At 36.5% G+C, this 18,749-nt stretch overlaps 1 protein-coding gene across 5 annotated transcripts in view; it reads right to left on the bottom strand.

Moving 5' to 3' along the window:
- Nucleotides 1-18,749, bottom strand: part of TTLL7 (tubulin tyrosine ligase like 7) — a 65,348-nt gene that overhangs the window by 38,785 nt on the left and 7,814 nt on the right. For 4 of the 5 annotated variants that reach the window (XR_008483669.1, XM_054285964.1, XM_054285966.1 and 1 more), the window contains 5 exons: nt 6,579-6,754; nt 6,291-6,425; nt 5,265-5,386; nt 4,426-4,493; nt 202-360 (listed from right to left, as the gene is read on the bottom strand). Coding sequence is in view for 4 of the 5 variants with exons in the window: in XM_054285964.1 (XP_054141939.1) it covers nt 202-360; nt 4,426-4,493; nt 5,265-5,386; nt 6,291-6,425; nt 6,579-6,603 (509 nt within the window). In the remaining variant the exon portion in view is untranslated. Of the gene's footprint in view, nt 1-201; nt 361-4,425; nt 4,494-5,264; nt 5,387-6,290; nt 6,426-6,578; nt 6,755-18,288; nt 18,385-18,749 lie in introns of those variants that run through there. The other variant, XM_054285965.1, reaches the window with a different exon arrangement.

Below are 18,749 nucleotides of genomic sequence, written 5' to 3'. Positions count from 1 at the left end.
GAAAAATTCACAATAAAATATCTGTGTTCATAATAATTATTTGAGTTTATTTAATGCTTGTGAAGCCTTCACCCAATACACTGACTTACACTCAACCCAATATACAATCTTCTTATTAACACACAGCTTCTGTTAATGTTGTAAGTAGCACTGGATTTCACCTTTAACAGGAAAGAAGACTGAAGTTAACTCACAACTCACCCATGTCCCATTGCACCATTAGCTGGTTTGACTATGAAAGTTTTCTGTCTACGTTTCTTCTTCAATTCTTTTACATAGTTCTGAAACTGTGTGTACTCTGCTGGAAAGATCCACGTTCGAGGAATGAAACTGTACTCCTGAGGCTGACTCTTGATCATTCTGCACAAAAAGGGTAATTGAGTTAAAATCTTTTGACTACTTTGATGTTTCAATCCTCAAGATGAAAAAGCACTCATGACAATTTGACAAGGGAGCTTTTTCAGCAAAATTCTGTAATATGAAAGCAAACTTTTTCATTTCTTTAAGAATAGTTAGCATTCTATTACATATTCATATGAGTGTGAATGTGTTATATTCAAAAGCAGACTATCTTGAGCATTTTTGCTTATGTGCTTATTATGTTACTGGTATCCATCTCATTTCTTGGCATCCATTTCACTCCTGTTACAATTTTTGGCCATTTCATCAAAGGACTTAATGCTATTCCTATTCTTAGAAATATTGAACTCTTAACAAACCATGGATTTTTTTTTAATTTTTTTTTTTTTTTTTTTTTTTTTTTGCCAGGGGGAGGTGGTATTCGGGAAGTATTTTAATCTTCATATTGGTAGATGTCTGGGGAGCTATGAGGATCAACAGACACAAAAAAGAGGAGTTGGGATGTTTGGAGTTTCTTCTTGGGTGCAAAAAAGACTGAATTTAAAATTAAAAAGCAATTGGAAGCAATTAAGGAGGAGTTTTTTGTTCCTTTTGAAAGAATTTTAAAAATAAGGAATTGTAGTAAATACACTTTGACACAGGCCAAGCCACTCATTCATTTGCTATATAGGACAAATCACACAAGCTTGGATTAGTCTTTGGTCCCAGTATATTTGGATTAAGATTCCAAGAACACCTAATTTAATCAAAAGAAAGCAAAGACATTCAAAGCAAGATCAAGCAGGAAGGGAGTAGGGTGAAGGGGTGGAGCAAAAGAACTAAAATAAAAATAGGGACTCAAACTCTGAATCTGGGGAAAGGATGCAGCAAGGTCCTGATCTCCCTGCTTTAATAGCTGTGGCAGCTGAGGTAGTGAGTGTATCTCATTCTATACCTCTGTGAAGAAAAATTCTATATCACTGTGAAGACAAATGGAAGAAGAATGGTAAAGAATTGGGGTAGCAGAAGTGTCCATCACCCAGAGCTGTGTATGACAGGAAGATACATCCACTCCACCTGTCAGAATGGCTGAGGTACACACTGTTCCTTTAACACTGCTTAGCACCCAAGGTAAAGGAGCAATGGGAAAAGTCAACTATGCACACTGGCATCATTGCTCCCAACAGGATAAATTTAGTCTTTGCTGAGTTACACACTGCTGTAGCTAGCTTGTTGCAGGTACTCAGAGTACCTGAAACTTCCTTCATGCAGAACCTCATACAAAATTAGTTCAGGTAACTCACAACTACTCTGTAGCATAGAGTGGACACAACTAAAATACAAATATTCACAGAACAACAGAAAGGAATTGGAAGTTTAAAAAGAAATTAAGTGACACAGGAAGTTCCCCAACTTAGATTTTTTTTTTTTTAATGCCACTATGGTGAAGTTTAATATTTTTTAATTAGATACAGATTTAGGTCTATTTCTCCTTTTGTATTGAAAACTAATAGCATCAGCATAATAATATGTAAAAAAGGAAATATCATTTTTATTTTTCATTTCTACTATGAGCTTACGTAATACTCTTGGGCAGATACTTTTTCTTTAAGTGTCTAAAATACTAATGGAGAAAACAGAGCTCTTTTTCAGCCACATGCATGGGGCTAGGACTGTAGCCAAATCCTACTGGTATAATGGATACACTGTCCCCAAACTGTGTGTAGCCAACTACCCAACAAACACTCTGTAGAAACCACAATGGCTGCAGCACTACTGCATGAGGTTCTGTGCTTCTGCAGCTTCATTGTAACTATTGTTCTAAGAAATCTAGTTCAATGAAAGCCACTAAATATTCAGGAAAACTTTTTGAAAACAGAAATAGATATTTGAATTCCTGATTGATTCATGTAGTTAAACTACTCTCCATCTGCTCTGTCTTTATGCATATTATTACTTTGCCAACTGAGTATCTTATCTATGCAGAAATTATCCTATTTTTAGGCAAAAAGCAATTTCTGTGTTAGTTTAAATTCCTCTCCAGATTATTTATCATATGCCTCCTGTTACATGCTAGAGACCTGTTGTTTAACTTACTCAAGGGTTTCAATATACACACTGCCTACTCTAGCTTCAAGCTATTCCTGACATATTGATATTATTTTTTGACTGAAAGTATATCAGTTCTATATGCCTTATCTTTTTTAATGCATAACTGGGGGATTACAAACACTTAATATTATGAAGTGGAATACTTTGGCATTGTTTGTAGGTTCTGAGGCTCACTAAAACTTTCAAAAAAAAGAATTCAGCTCTGTTCTTTCCCTGCAAAGCCCTATTCAGAAAGGGCTTAGGAACATCATTAAGTAGCCTGTGGAATCAAGGCCTATTCCATTACAATAGCCCTATTTTTCAGCACATGGGCTGTCCACTATCATGAGTAACCACTTTTTCACTGTGCTGCTCTATCCTTTAGCTTTTTCTGTCCTTATCAGGAGGTCTGAGAAATAAACAGCAAATTATTGTTCTTCTGAGTACTACTTTAGCTCAACAAATGTGGTCAGACTGCTTTTGATCACAGAGTGCTTTCTGTACAAAAGAATGATTGGTGTTGAACAAAACATAGCTCACTAAAGGCAAAACCTTCAGTCTAATAAAGCAGATTCCACTGACTTTCCTGACTTTTCACATATGAAACGTTAGTGGATATATATGGATGAGAATGATTCTTGGCCCATGATCAGTTCATGAACCTTTTAAATACAATCAACAAAGGTGTTGGAAAAGACAATATTGCATAGCTGAATCCATGCCCCTTCCCACTCATCCTGTGCACTTTCTCCCCCATTTACTGCCTTCATTTTGTAACCACACTTATCCTTCACACAAGGAACTCTTATCTAAGAGACCCTTCACAACGGTCTCTTAAGATCTACTTGGCCCTGCAATGGCACTTCTATTGTTACTTTTTTCTTTTCTGTGTTCTTGTTATTATCCTTGAAAATGACGTTCATGCCTGCCTTTTTTTCTCAATTACATTCCTCTTTCCATCTGTTCCATTATTCTGTGTTCCTATACTTTCTTTGCTGAGTTGTCTTCTATCATACTACACATGTTATGTATTACACTGCTCCCTTCCACCTTTCTGCATGTGAAAACCACATGGTCCTGTGATCCAGAGTGCCTGGATATTGCCTGAAAAAAGAACTCCTGAAGTGCATTACTCCTGAATAGTATTTCCCTCTCTAAGTGAGGCAGATTTGTTCTGTTAGAAGTTAAATTGTGTAAATCAGGTTCTGGGCCAAAAGATTAGCTCTATTAATAATTGCTCTACAAACTAATTTAGATTAGAATAAAATATTGACATATATTTACCCTCAAACCTTTCCTTACCTGGCTATCAGATCATTATTTAGTATTGTTTTCTTACAAGTCTTACTCACAGATTCTCAGCTAGGATAATTCCTGAGAACCCAGTTAATCCACTAGAGTAAGGCGAATTTCTAATTAGACAAATCAGGCTCACTGACTAATTTCTTATATAAACAGTAAGATGCTTCACATTTTTTAAATTTGATATACACAAAAATACAACCATTAATTATTTTAAACAAATACTATCACAGAATTGGTAAGGTTGGAAGAGACTTCAGTGGGTTCTCAGGTCCAGGGTCCCAGGTGAAGCAGGGCAATCCTACAGCACATTGCACAGCATAGTCCAGATGCACTATCCAGCCACATACAGTTCTTTTATTCTGTTCTACTATTATGGGATACATACATGGGTGCATTATGTATTAGATTTATTGTACAATAATTCAAGACTCACCTACATTTTGCAGTGTTTAGACAGAGAAGTGAAGCCATTATAACACTCCACTGAAGTCAATTGGAGAAATAAAGTAGCCCACTCCAATGCTTCAGATCCAGGACCAAAGCTAAAGCTATTAAAGAACTTTGAAAATTATTCTTGGTCCTCTCCTAGTTTCTTAGTAAAAATAAACAAGCCTCAAAAGCAATAGTTCTGTATATTATTGCATTAAATATCACAGCTGGAAAACTTCTTAATATTAAAAGAAATATTACTTAGTCATGTTTCTTGCCAGAAAATCCTTTCTGCATATCTCTCCCATTCCTGGAAAATGGTTGATTCTCTGAGGAAATAGGAAAAAAAAAAGGAAAATTAATTGAAACTTTTTAGTTTTTCTGGCATACCTAATTACAGTCATTTAAAACATTCAACTGCATGCTCAGGCAAACACAAGTACTGTTAAATCTAAATTATTTAAGATAATATCTTACACTACACTACCTATTATTAACAATGCTGAAGATGCTGCAAGTTGTATTCTCTTCCATCCATATAAGTGCCCACTGATTTAATTTCATACATGAGACTATCATACTTTTATTCACAAAGCTATCTAGAAACAGAGAATGCAAACACAAAATAATGGTAAAAAAACCAAAATATTGATTCACAGGACTGTGGAGAGAGAGCTCTGTTACTTAACTTACTGCTTCAAAGCTTATGAGAAACTTATAAATGATGTTTAGTATCTTCTTTAAATTGATCTTTCACAACACTCAACTGGCAGAAAAAAGCAGGAAAGAACAGCCCCTAATATTTATACACCAGATTCCAAGTGGTAAGAACAAATAACTCTGGAGAAGAGAATAGGATTTTAAGCTATGCAGTGGTTCAGCCTTAATTTGCTTGTATGTAAGAACAAATAACTCTGGAGAAGAGAATAGGATTTTAAGCTATGCAGTGGTTTAGCCTTAATGCAGTCTGTTTGGTTGTGGTTTGTGTGGGGTTTTTTCCCCTCCACACAAACAGAACTGAGCAGTTATTGACAATTACTGCACATCTCAGAGTAAAGCAGTTTATGGAAACATGACAAAAATCTGAACTACCACTGCACCTGATAGTTCTGCAGCTCAGCAATCTTCTCTTGCTGCACAGCACAATCGCTCCAGATCAGATTTGCTGTTTCATCCTCATCACGCGTTTTCACAAATCCCATCTCTTGTATTACTATACGCACTGTGGAGAAATCACACTCTTAGGCACTATTCTGAATCTCTTAAGTAGATTCATTTTCAACATTTAATAAATCAATTAAGATTTTAAATACTTCCAATATAGAACCCTTTGTCAGAGAACAATGTTAGCATGGCAAGCTATTTATCTTGCAGTATTTCCATCAGTCTATTGCAAACCTGCCATTACAATGTTTCCGCACCTTAAAGTGAGGCAGGAATCAGCACAACCTCTTATGGGAACTGCCAAGAGCTTCAAGGTATTCCCCAACCCTCCAGCACAAATTGTCTTGTACAGCAGTTAGATTTAATCTTGGTTATGCCATAAGTTAATTTTAAAACAGTGATGACTATAAGTGTCACTGCAGATAGGGACAAAAATACCTCCTTGAGGAAAGTACAGTGTTGCAAAAGCAAATGGATGCATTATTTTAATTTAGAAAAAAAAATCTGATTACATGCCATGCATAACTCTGATTATAGGAAAAAAATATTTTAGCACTAAACATGAAAATACAAAACCTTAACAGACTTTACTGAAATGCCTCTGTATAATAATGAGAGTATTTAACATTGAATTTACACAGCTCATCTTTCAAGGCTTTAATAAACTTCCAAACACATATGTATTTAGAAGGGTCTTCCACAGCCTTCTTGATTACTTAAGTTTTCACATTTGAAAGTAACAAGTGGGAATCAATATGAGTAACAAATGGGGATTAATAGATGCACAGTATCCAAAGCTATGAATTAAAAGTTACAAGAAAACCCCAGGTTTCTTATAAAAGAAACTCCTTCAGAAATGTCTCACTGAAGCTTGATACAGAGTCCATTAATTCAGGCCATTAATCAGTAACTCTCTCACATCAAAGGCTATTATGATGAAAACAAAATATGCAGCTTCCTACCAATTTCATATTTCGTGCCAGCAATATTGGCAGTGATAACTCCATTCTTCTTCTTCTTCTTTCTGACTTTTCTTTTAATTGTGCTCTGATAGGGTAGTTCTGAACTCAAAGTCAGAGGAGCAGTTCCACGGTTATCTTTGAAAAATAATGTTGTAGCTATTAACATTTTTATATCTCAAATAACATATACAAATTAACAAAAAATACAAACAGTACTCCATCACAATTTATAGGTACAAGCATAATGAGGAATTCATAGGGTATATTAAAAATCCAAGATTAGCATACCTCCCTCATTAGGAAAGGATGGCATTATAACCTAGGATAGTGCAGAAATGGAGTTCAAATTCTGTTCCAACTTCTCAGCAAAGGCTGAAACTGTCAAAGCCAAATTACTTAAAACTCCAGCCATGCCATTTCAGTCTCTGGTTGTAGAAAATATTAGTTCTGGAATGGACAGATACCTGTGTTAAAGAAATATAAGAGAGACTTTGTCATAGACAAGTCCTGAAAAGAAAAAAGTAAATAGCAGGAAACTAAATATGAAAACACTTTTAATTGCATGTATAAAGAATTGCTTATTTCAGAAGATTGATCAAGCTATTGTAAATATAAAACTTTATTCATTGCAGTTCAATTATTTTCTTTCTGGAAAAATCATTTTGTGGTGATAATTTTCAAAATGAAATTATATTACCTGATTTTCATTTGGGTATGGGACATTTTGGACATGGAAACAGGTAACACTGAATTCAATCAATAATGCCACTTTCTATCTCCATAAATCTCAATGAATTTAGTTTTATACTTTAAACCATATTTTAAATAAAAAATTAAAATCAGACACACTGTGTGATAGGTTTTCAGTACCAAGTGGGAAATAACTGAAATCACAGTAATAATCTGTTTCCTCTTTTTTACTTTTCAATGTTTTTTAAAGCAATTGTCCAGTAACCATGTGGTAATGTGGATGCAGTTTCATGACTACTTCATGACACAACAGATATGATTTGAAGACATTTTGGGTTGACAAGCACTTAAATTTTCAGTTTTTAAAGTGAACATTTATTTGCATAAAATGCTACTTTTTACATCTACACACAAAATTCCCTTTTCCTTTTTTCCCCTCATGAATACAGCACTACATGAAAAGTAACTCATATTAAGTTTTTTAGGTCCAGCTTAAGCACCATAAGAACAATGGGTTAAAATATTAGGGAAAAAACCTTGGGAATACATCACTTCTAAACACACTGCTACATGACTTTGGACATGCAGTACTGTTATACCAAAGTCTGTAAGGAAATAAATGCTGTCTTTGGCAGGCTGCCTCAAACAAATCTACAAGTTTTCAAAACATATTTAAGATGTTACTGATCTTTAAAAGCTTTCATTTCTTTTCTGCAGTTATATGTGTAGCTAAAGTTCCTCACACTAGCTCTAATCAGTTTATATTGCTGCTTTTGGTGATTTCAAGACTTATTTTAAATAACTTATAGAGAGCACAAGGAATTTCTTCCACTATAAATAACAGAAAATTACAGCAAAGTCAAATTCAGCCATAACTTATGATGCAAAATATATGTGGTCATAAGACTGGACAAGATGTGCATTAAGGAAATTACTAAAACATTACTTACAAGTCCACACCTTTTCTTTTTCTCTGTGTGTGTGCACACAACAGAGGAGAGAGAGATGTATTTTCTGGACAAGTTACCCACCTTTTAAGAAACTACAAAAGCAGATATTTTGAGCTCCAAGATCTAACTTCCTTTCAAGACAGACATTTATCCTTAATAGCCCAGTAATGCAAAAGCATAAAAAAAACCAGATTATGGTTCTTTTATGACTGTCACAAATATACTGGGAGTCAAATTCTGCTTTGTAACAGGACAAATATCTCCCTCATGTCCATTTAGTGCCCCTGAGTATTTATCCACAAAGAACAGGAGATGTTTTATACACAGATACAATGTCAGACAGCACAGCAGTAACACCCAGCCATTTTGAAGTTTGAATGTTTTGGATGACATTATCTGAGAAGGTGGCCTGAAAGTCCTTGGGCCCACTGGCATACTGAAATTAGACACAGAGTTGGGAAAGCAAAGCATTTGTCCTCCTTAAAACCACAGTGAAGGAAAAGCAGTGCTGGGCACAGTGACTCACTGGCTATTGCATGTTATCTGTTTCTCAGGCTAAGAATACCACCAGAGTACAAGACATGTTTAGTTCCTGGGAATAATACTGAAGTATGTCTGTTAGCCAATTAAGGACTTCTATGAATGTACAAAAATGCATGGCAGTCATTTCTTTGCTGTACTGACTAAAAACTTGCAATAAATTTGGAAGAAGGTTAAGAGGACTAACACTGCCCTGTGAGAAACGCCAGCCCTTTATTAACACAGCATGATTTACAAGCTATGATATGCTAATAAAAAGTGAGCAGCTCATACAACTTTCATTCATCTTAGAGTCACAGAACATTATCTGCCCAAAGTTACTGTAACACACTGTGTTCTGAAGGTGGACCATAAAATTCCAAACTGCACCACACTACTGAATTGCTGCTTTTCTTTAGATAGACACTATTCTATTCTTCTCAAAACAATACTCTTTAGGGTCAAGGTCTGTGACCACTCACATTTTTTGTACACATAGATGAGTGGATGGTAAAGATTTATGGCTACCTTTAGAGTATTCCAAGAACAATTAGTAGTTCAGCCATATGGAAAACAAGGCACATTTGAGTACTCTGTACTCAAACTTACTTTAGGATTTTAACTTTTCAAAAGCACCACTCCATACCAATAAATATTCATATTCTGATCTAAGCTTGTATGTAATAATTAAAAATTATTTTACAACTCCTTGACTTCTCTTCAGTAGTCCATCTTCAACCAAGTGTTTCACTGAATTCCAAAGGACCAGCAGTTCTAAACCATTAGTTTTCCAAAATATTTTACATAGGATGCAGTCCTTCCCTTTGTTCCTTTCCAAAGGCCACATAAGGTCCAGTGAAATGGGACAGTCTCAGCATTTTTTCCCACCATGTCAAGTGACAGATCAAGAGTCATGACATGACATGTCAAGAGACACTGCATCTCATCTGGGGGGATACCTTACCCAGAGCAGTGGGTAAGGTATTCACTGCTGTGAATTGTAGGCTAAGCCGTGGAGCAGTAGACTTACCCCTGTTTAGACCTCCCTGCTTTGTGCATCCCCAGTGCAGTAGCATGAGATGCTCCAATTCTGCAGCAAGAAAACCTAGCACCACCCTGCTGAGGAAGCTGCAACCTTCCCAGGTAAACTGCAGCTGTTCCTCTAACTGCCCTTAGATGACCAACTCTCTGAGCAGAGGAATGGATCACTTGGGAGAGACAGGAATACACCTCTCAGAGCAATACATGAAGGGCAGGTGCTGAGGGGAGGGAGCTGGAAGGAGGAGAGCTCACTCAGACCGGCCCTGGCAGCCACAAGCTCCTACAGCTCTTTTTTAATTCTATACCGCAGAAATCATCCCAAAGTTACTTCGTTCCCTGACCCACATCCTCCCCAGGTATCTTCTTCTAGCTCACATCCTCTTATTTGTTGTTATTGCCAAGCCCTACTCCCAGGTCAGAGCAGAGCTGAAGGAAAAGCAGCACAGACTGCTCTGCAGGCAGCCTTTGCCAGCTACAGGCCAAAGCTGATTGCAGGACTCACCCAGATCATGCACAGTAACAGCAGCAGCATTGTCAGGTAATGACTGCATCAAATTCTGAGTCAGTTCTCATACCTGTGACATGTTTTTGCTTATAAAATAAGCATAACCTATAACCCTCATTCAGCTACAATAATGCAGAGGCATATCTTGCACATAATCTACCTGAGAGAGCTGTTTCCAAGAGATTGCTTTTAATAACATAGGAAAAAGCATTCTATTTTCAAACTGGGACTTTTGGAGCAAGTCAGCTGTCAGAAATCTCTGAATTCACACTCAGGCAGAAAAGGATTGCAGTTCCTGCTGCATATGCCATTTCCCTCCTGAAATGCTGATACACATAAATTAGGGAAGGTTTGTTGCTCAGCCATACAGATTCAAGGGTAGCTGAACAAAAAGGGTTAACATATAAAGGGAGAAAGACTTGTGAAGAAGAAATGAAAGCATCTTCATCAGGTTAGCACACTCTTATATAAACAAGCACTTGGACTAAATGTGCTCCACAGAGAAAAAAAAAGATGAGATGTTATCTTTACAGCTGCCTGGCAAAGGTGTGAGAGTGACAGTAGGAAAGATACATTTCTGTCCTAGAAAGGCACAGAAGACAAAAAAGAAAAAGGGAAGAAAAAAAAAAGAAAAAGAAAAAAGGATCTTTTTTCCTCCAGGGACAGGAGAGGCCAGATACTCTTGCTGGAGAGGGAAGTGTTGCACATGGACACAGAACACAGCAGATGCCAAGCTCAAGCCCATTTAAAGGAACAGTGCCTTGGTAAAGAGCAGAGGACAGTGGGAAAAAAAGTGGTTTCATAGTTAATACAATGATTCTTTCACAAATTGTATATTGTGTATTGTATATTCTAGAAACTCAAAACTTAATAATATTTCATGCTGTTACACAAATTAAGTGTATCATAATAAATTAGTAAATTGCCCTGAAAAATACTCTTCTGGCCTAGATTATATGCAGGTATTTTTTAACAAATCCCTCTCTAATTTCCCTGGTTTTCCCCTCCAGACTACTCACAAGTGACCTCTGCCTTTCATGAACCTTCACTTTATGTCTTGATGCAATCTGGAAAGTTTTTAATCTCTGAATAGTAATTGTATGTCATCAGACCCCACCTCCTTTTTTCCCCCGCAAACAGTAAGTATCCCAGAAAAAGGTTTGATTAATCAGATCAAAAAAGAGCAAGGAGAGTCAAATTCAAACTGAAAGAAAGGTAGTGCAATTTGAGAATCTATTCCAAACAAGCCAATGAGATTCTTCAACCTAGTTTGGATCATACCAGTAACTTTGAAACCAAAACAGTGCGCCCTAAGAAAAAAAAGACTAGATTGCATATGCACATTTAAAATTATTTAATCTGATATATTTAATCTCTCAGAATGGTAGAATCACCTGCTACAAAATACACTATGTTCCACACATTACTCAGTGTACTGTTTGTAATTTGTTCCTTCCTTCTAAGCAATTGTGATACTACTGGTGCTCAGTTTGAAAAGCTCCATGGGTTATATTTGTGTTTAACTTTACATACATGAACAGAAAACAAGACTTCAGATCTTAAGCCATGGTACATATGACAAGACCTCTCAAAGACAGCTAACATCCTACATACCTAGGTGAAAGGCTACAAAAATGGATTGTCAGGGTAATTTCCTGAATTCTTTGGGTAGAGATAAGTACTCACTCATCAACAGTGAGCTGGAATATTTTAGAACAGATTTTCAAACTAGCAGGCTGCTTTCCTCTGAGCCCATTAGTGCAATTTACTCAGTGCTGTCACAAGTGTCTGCAAATGCAGAGGAGCTGGAAGGAAACCCACAAAGCTCCTGACATAAGGAGCTTTCACAGTGAAATGGAGACACACTGGAGATATAGTTACAGGAATGGGCAGGTGACCACAGAGATGGAAGGTCAACATCACAGTGCTGCAATCCCCACTCTTCACTTAGCTGGAAAATCAAATTAACAAAAATTTCACAGAAACAGGTGAAAGAAAGATGTTAACATATGGTCTTCAGAGTATTGACCTAGAAAACATCTGAGCTCTGGGATTTTTCAATCTAATATTTAAATCAATTACCCTTAGATCTTAGAGTGTGGAAGTCTGGACACACCATAGTGAGGGGTGTGCAATTTATTGCAGTTATGCAAACCTATAATCTACTGTTGATCTGGAATTAAGATACAAAATTCATATTCAAAATGAGATTAACAGAGAAAAATGCCTTTTTCAGGACCCTGCTCAGCAAGACAAAAACAATTTTCAGTAATGAAACTCCAGAACTAAAAGACTCCTACCCTTTCATGATTTTTTAATATATGGCCTTATAAAATGTATGTTGAAGTGTCCCTGCTACAAACAAGCATAGCAACCAGTTTTATTGTTACATGTTCAAAGAACAATTTGGTGGCAAGCTCTCTCTTACAGAGAAATTCTATATGCCAAAGGTAGTCTTCATTTTGAGGCTTGATATATCAAAGTGACAAGCTTGTTTTTAAAAGACTATCTGTCAGCTGGCTTAAAATTGCATGTAATTCTGAAGTCAAATGAAATCAATTAATTTAAACATCCTTCATTCCCACCACCAAAGAGATATGACATTTATTAAGCAGCTCTTTCAGATCATACAGAGTTCTCAGGTGTTTGATTTGCTAAATGGACAGGTACAAGCTACAAAGGAATCCAAACAGCATGATTTACGCCACTCTTTTCTAATCATGCAGTCCTGTAAAATAACTGTCTGAACTAGTTTATCCAAATGGCCAGCATTTCCATTTCCCTAAGCCACCAAGGAAAATGACCAAGCCAAACTACAGAGCATTGTTTTAAATGGCTGCAGTCCATTCAGGAAAAGACCCTTCAGTGCCAGCTCCAAGGCTGCAACATGCAGTGGCACAGAGCCCCAGGAGCTTTGCAGCGTTAGTTCACAGATTTTACTTTGGTCTTCTCCTGACTTAGCACTACACAGCTTTGGATTGAATTTTTTTATTGTTTAATATCACAAAACATCTATGAAATTATAAGTACAGAGTGCCTGATTCAGACAACAGGAAATGAATTGGAAGCTGTTAAAATGGTGGAAGTTTCACATCAAGTTTCACAGGCATTAATCACTTCCTACTCACAAAATACAGAGACCACAACTGAGCATAGAAGCAATTTTTAAAATTTCAGTGTTGTCTTGAAGTAACATTGCTTCTTTTTTCATTCATCCATTTTCCAAAATGAAACTTCAAAACACTGGCCAAATTTGAATCAATGTCAAATCTTTCAAATCTGACGATTGATTTTCTGTTTAAAAAATGACTTTCAAAGTGACTTTCATAGCAGAGCACACAATGTGACTATCTGTTAGCTCATTCTCACCCTTCAAAAGCCCTTTCTAATGTGATAACATATTTCAGACTGCTAGCAAATTGAGTACTATAGAGTTTCATAGTTATGGTTTGTATATTGAACAAGGACCATCAAAGAAAGTGAGACCAAATTAGAAAAGTCCAGAGAGGTCAAGGTTTGAATCTTTTACTTGTTCAGTAAAACATTGAAAATATATTCATTGACAAGGCAAAAGAAAAGAATCTACATGACTTAAAAATCAATAATGCAAAAATAAAATGCTCTGAACTTTAAATAAACATTATTTAGCATTCATAATGGCAAGGAAAAATATTGACAAAATAGCTCAAACAAGCAAGTGTAACAGTGCTTTTATACAGTAAAATCTAAATTTCAGAAAATACATATCTCTGCCTTGCTGCTAAAAAAGATCAGCTTTCATGTTCTACTCTCTGCCAGCAAAAAGCAGAGACAATGCATAGAGCTTGTTCACCACTTCACTAAGTGCCAATAGCACCATAAATCCGATAGCAGAACAGATAGCAGAACATTTCACTAACTCTGGAACATGAAGTATTCCTACCCCCTGATCACATTAAGTTCCACTGAACACTGCTGAATGGAAGACAATCTCTATTTATTATAGAATCATTATATACAACCATTTTTAATATTTCATATATATATATATATGAAATGGTTTTATATAAATATATTATATACAACAATTCCACCTTCATTTAAACCAGCGTTGGTGTGCTGTAGCATTTCCAGCCCAGAAATGCACACACCATTAGAGCCTCAGCCCCATCAGCTGTGCAAGCCACAGCTGAGTAGCCAGATACCCATGGCCCCAGGAGGGCTGGAGGCCTGTCCCCTCAAATGAAGCATTCCCCTGAACCAAACAGCTCAAGGATATTGGTTTGCTTTGTGCTGAGGACCGAGGCCAGGAAGCCACACACACTGAGGGACTCACACACTCTGTGGTGAGAGAGTCATGGCCTTGAATGAATGAAACAGAGATGACAACATCCCATAATGATCCTGTGTCATGGTAATATTGAGGTGTGACATCAACATTGTGGGTTTGGTAGGGGAAAAGGTAAACAAGAGAGAGTTAAATGAGGAATTTGAGTTGTGCCACCTGTGGGAGCATCTCTGCTCTTCTTTTGACTTTGCAGTATGCCATCCATGCTCTTCATTACAGCACATCAACACACACCAACAGCTACCAGGCAGAGCTTCAAATTGTGTACACCACACACTAATCACTGCTGGAATTATACTACTCCTTTCTTTTTCTATCACTCACTTCTCAAAAGAGCTAGAGGCCTTAGGGATCTACAAGATAGGACAATTTAACATTTCACATATATCAGCAGAGCTGTCTTAGCATAAAAAGCACTGATCCTTTAATGAAGCTGATATGTTTGCAGTGATTCATTATATTATAAATAGACCTTGGGGAGAGATTTGCTAAGGATCTTGGGGAAGAAAAAAAAAGAGAAAAAGATATCTTTAGACTGTTCCCCCTCACACATCATATTCTCCCTGCCTTGCTTCAAGCTGGCAGCATTGACTTAGTGTGAAAACAACCTCAAGCTCCGGAACACAAGAACACAAATATGGTTAAATTCATTTCTACAGAGTTCTGTGTATCACAAGAGACACACTTCAGTCCTGTGCTGGTCTGCATAATTTCATCTCATATTTTACAAGCCTGCAATTCATAGATTCATTTCAGCATCACTAGACATGGGCTGCAATCCTCACACACGGCCCACGACAACTGATTGAAGATTACATCATCCTAATTCACATGCTGCCACATAACATTGTTTTCTAGTTTAACAACAAGGGTGACACTCCCACAGCAGTCTGAAATTTAAATTGGCAGACATTAGCCTGTAGTTTCAGCATCAGATGTGCAAATGTTAAGACAATAATCAGGTCTTGAATAAATCACCCAAAAAAAGTTTCTTGCAATCAGAAGAAACATTTATTCAAAGCCTTCTTGACCATGAAAGTACAAGAAACGTGCTCTTATATGATCACCAAGTTCTTAATCACATTATCTTGACATTTTCAACTATGAAATCATTTGCTCAGCTCCACAGCAATACCTGTATGCTTGTATGAGTGTTGGTAGATCTCTAACATTTTATTGACTGTCATGTACTTCTACTCTGAAAAGAACAAGTGACAGTCAGAAATATTCACAGCTGGCCTACAATATCACTGAGGCTACTGCAGCCAATACTCAGTGCTAGTAAGAGTTTGCAAACAGCTGATAAATGAACCAGAAACCCCAGCAGCTATAAAACATTTCACAAAAACATGCTTTCCTCCCCACAGCTTAGTACTTGGGGCTCAGTGGAGTACCACTGATTTGAAAATATTTTTGCACATAAAAACAGGAGAACATCAAGCAGTTTCAAAAGGATGAGAGCCCTCAGAAGCTTCTTTAAATGAATTGACCTGATTTATAGAAATTCCCTTAAAAGGCTGGATTGGCTCCAAACCCTCTGTGTCACACTATTTTATCCATTATAGTGGATCTAAATAGAGTCACTACCCTCATTGGCAGTGAGATGAGACTCCTTTATTCTACTATAGGAATATTTTGTGCAAATACTGCTCACCTGTAGAGAAATACAGTAGGTAGTCACAAAGCCTAGAAAAATAATGTCTTAAATATTGATTCTAAATGTAATACTTTGAATATCCAAAATAAGAGAGAAAAGTGAAGTGTACCAGACTTTATACACATTAGCTTTAATTTTTACTTAAATCATGAGAATAGCCTACAAAAAAAGCAATTTCCTGGGATTTGCTTGAACTCATGGGATCAGGATAATGTATTTTCTGAATAAGTACAGCATTACTGAGGTAACCCTGTAGTATTCAGTATTTTATTTATTGAGTAGTCATGCACCACCTCTGAGCTGCAGAGCCCATACTGACAACAGCACCAGAGCTTTTTAATGTAGTTTAAAATAGTTCCGAAAACTGCCCTAAGCACGACTATTGCCTCCATTGCTTTAATCACAGCAGAAGCCGTGTTCCAAGTTTGGAACAATATCACAGTTAGTCCTGTCCTCATCCATCTTGGTCAAGTCCAAAAAGCTACACTTAAAAGTAAGAGATTCTGGCATGTGTGTATTACTTTTTTTCTTCCCTTTTTTTTTTAATTAAAAAAAAAAAAGTGTTGGTTTAAGATTAAGAGCTAAGAGCTACACTTGAAAAGTATTCTGAAATTAAAGTCCTCAGGTAGAGGCTGGAGGAGTGAGATATTCTATTCATTTAGCAAGGCTCAATTTTATTTTCCATTGCTTTAATCTTATATTTCTTAAAGGTGCATTCATAATGAAAAAGAAATGCATAAACTTATATAGTCAAATGCATGCTGGCTGCAAAGCTAACTGCTTTTCAAATATTCAAAAGGAACAAATACATTAATTTCTTATTATGATATAGCAACATACATCACTGCCAGCCAAAACAAAACATGACTGGGAACTGAGCCACATACTTCTTTTTTAATCATATTATCCTAGGCAGAAAATTATGAAGTTTATTCTTTTGTACTTCTGACTCTCTCAGACATATTGTGCCCTTCACCCTATAGAAGAATGTATGTAGCCAGAGAGTAGCATACTTACCTTATAAACACAGATAAGGAAAAAGGAAATGCACCAAACTGAGTCAAAGGTATTTTTAAATCTAAAGGTTTGGAAATAGTACAGCACACCTAATAACTAAAACAGTAAATCTTTCAGAAAAAGTTTCATGCAAAGTGTCAATACAGATGAGAATGAAGACGATCACAACTGACATCCAAATAGAAAAAAAAAGGATAATAAACTGATATTCATAGTTGGCCATTGATGCAGAACTCTGAATATTACTTCACAAATATGACATTTCTTCCCAATTTTTTTAGCTCCTTTGATTGCTCAAAGGAAGAAAAAGCTTTCTTCAGGAAATTTCCTAGTCCCATCATTCTGAAGACACATACAAAAATGACAAAATTTTTCTCAAGTCCATAATGTAAATGAGATCAGGCATACAGGATTTTCTCTGTAACCTAGTGAAGTAAATAAAGATATTTCTATTGAGTTTTTTGGACTTTATATCATGATGTTTCAGTTCCAGGACAGACCTGCTGGTGACACAATTCAGAATTATAATTAAGACTCTGGTCTCATCCACATCAAAACTAGAGTCCACTTAAATCAAACTTTCACCACAGTAGAAATTACAACTCAAACTTACTGAGTTGCCTCCAAATTTCTCCCCTTCTTGGCAAAGAATACAAGCTTCAAGCATCACTTTCAGAATTGTTTGGCTGTCTAGAGGTAGGACTTCATATTCCACAGCTCATGCAGGATTCACATGTTTAGAAACTGGGATTACTGTGCAGGTGATATACAGATACACTGCCACAGAAAATGCTTCATGCTGCTCTCCACAAGTACATTTTGTCCAACTAACAGCTCACAATTTACTGCATTCAGTAGATGCTCCTGAATCTAGTTCTCTGTTATAAGGAAAGATAAACTGCAAGCTCTCAAGGATGGATCAGAAAAAGCATAAAAAATATAGAAAAGGAACAAGAATCCTGGAAAAATAATTCATTGCAAAATATATGTGGTGGACAGAATGCATGAGCATTCAAACTGAAGGCAATGGATTTCAATTAATATAGTCTGCAGTAGAGTCATAGTGAAAAAAAAAAACACAAACAAACTGAACCTTTGCAGCAGCATGTGCCAGGGTGATATACCAAATTTTTCTGCATACAATTACTGATAGTGCAAAACGTTTATTTATCATGGATTTTGCTGACAAGATTACATACTGCAGAATACACAGTCATACCAAGACCTCCCACTGATACAGAAACAGATTTTAAATAATTCTGCAGTAGAAGTAGCAAAATGAAATCACTTACCGTTAGTATTGCATTGCTGGAACTATCTGAGGAGTCAGCTCTCCAGAAACAGGTTTTTCTATCAATAATTGACAGCAGATACAGTTTCAGGCAGTGATACACCAGGGATAGACCGGCTGCAGCAGCAGCTCCTTCCCATTTAGCCTATCTCTAGCACTTTTTAGATCTCTTTCTTAACCCTTTCTAGGTATTTGCTCCCTGTGTTTTGGGTGGCAAGACAAAGGCACGATATATGCTATAAGAAAAGAATGCATTATTTCCCACTTTACTTAGTGACAAGAGTTGTGGGAAGAAAGTCAGTAGGATTTAGTCATAACAATAAGCTAAAAAGAAGTACAATCTAAAAACAGAAAATGACTCAGTGACTGGAAAGAGATATAACAGGGATATGAGCTACTGTAACCAGGACAGTGGTTTCTCCAAAGGTAGAATTAAGAGGTCAAGACCACAATAACACAAGG

This window comes from Melozone crissalis, unplaced genomic scaffold (genome assembly GCF_028551555.1).
Source record: "Melozone crissalis strain CALT ecotype California unplaced genomic scaffold, PUWL_Pcris_2 ptg000045l_1, whole genome shotgun sequence".
Lineage (NCBI taxonomy): Eukaryota > Metazoa > Chordata > Aves > Passeriformes > Passerellidae > Melozone > Melozone crissalis.
The sequence above is the reverse complement of the archived record's forward strand: the minus strand, read 5'-3'. Positions and strand labels throughout refer to the sequence as shown.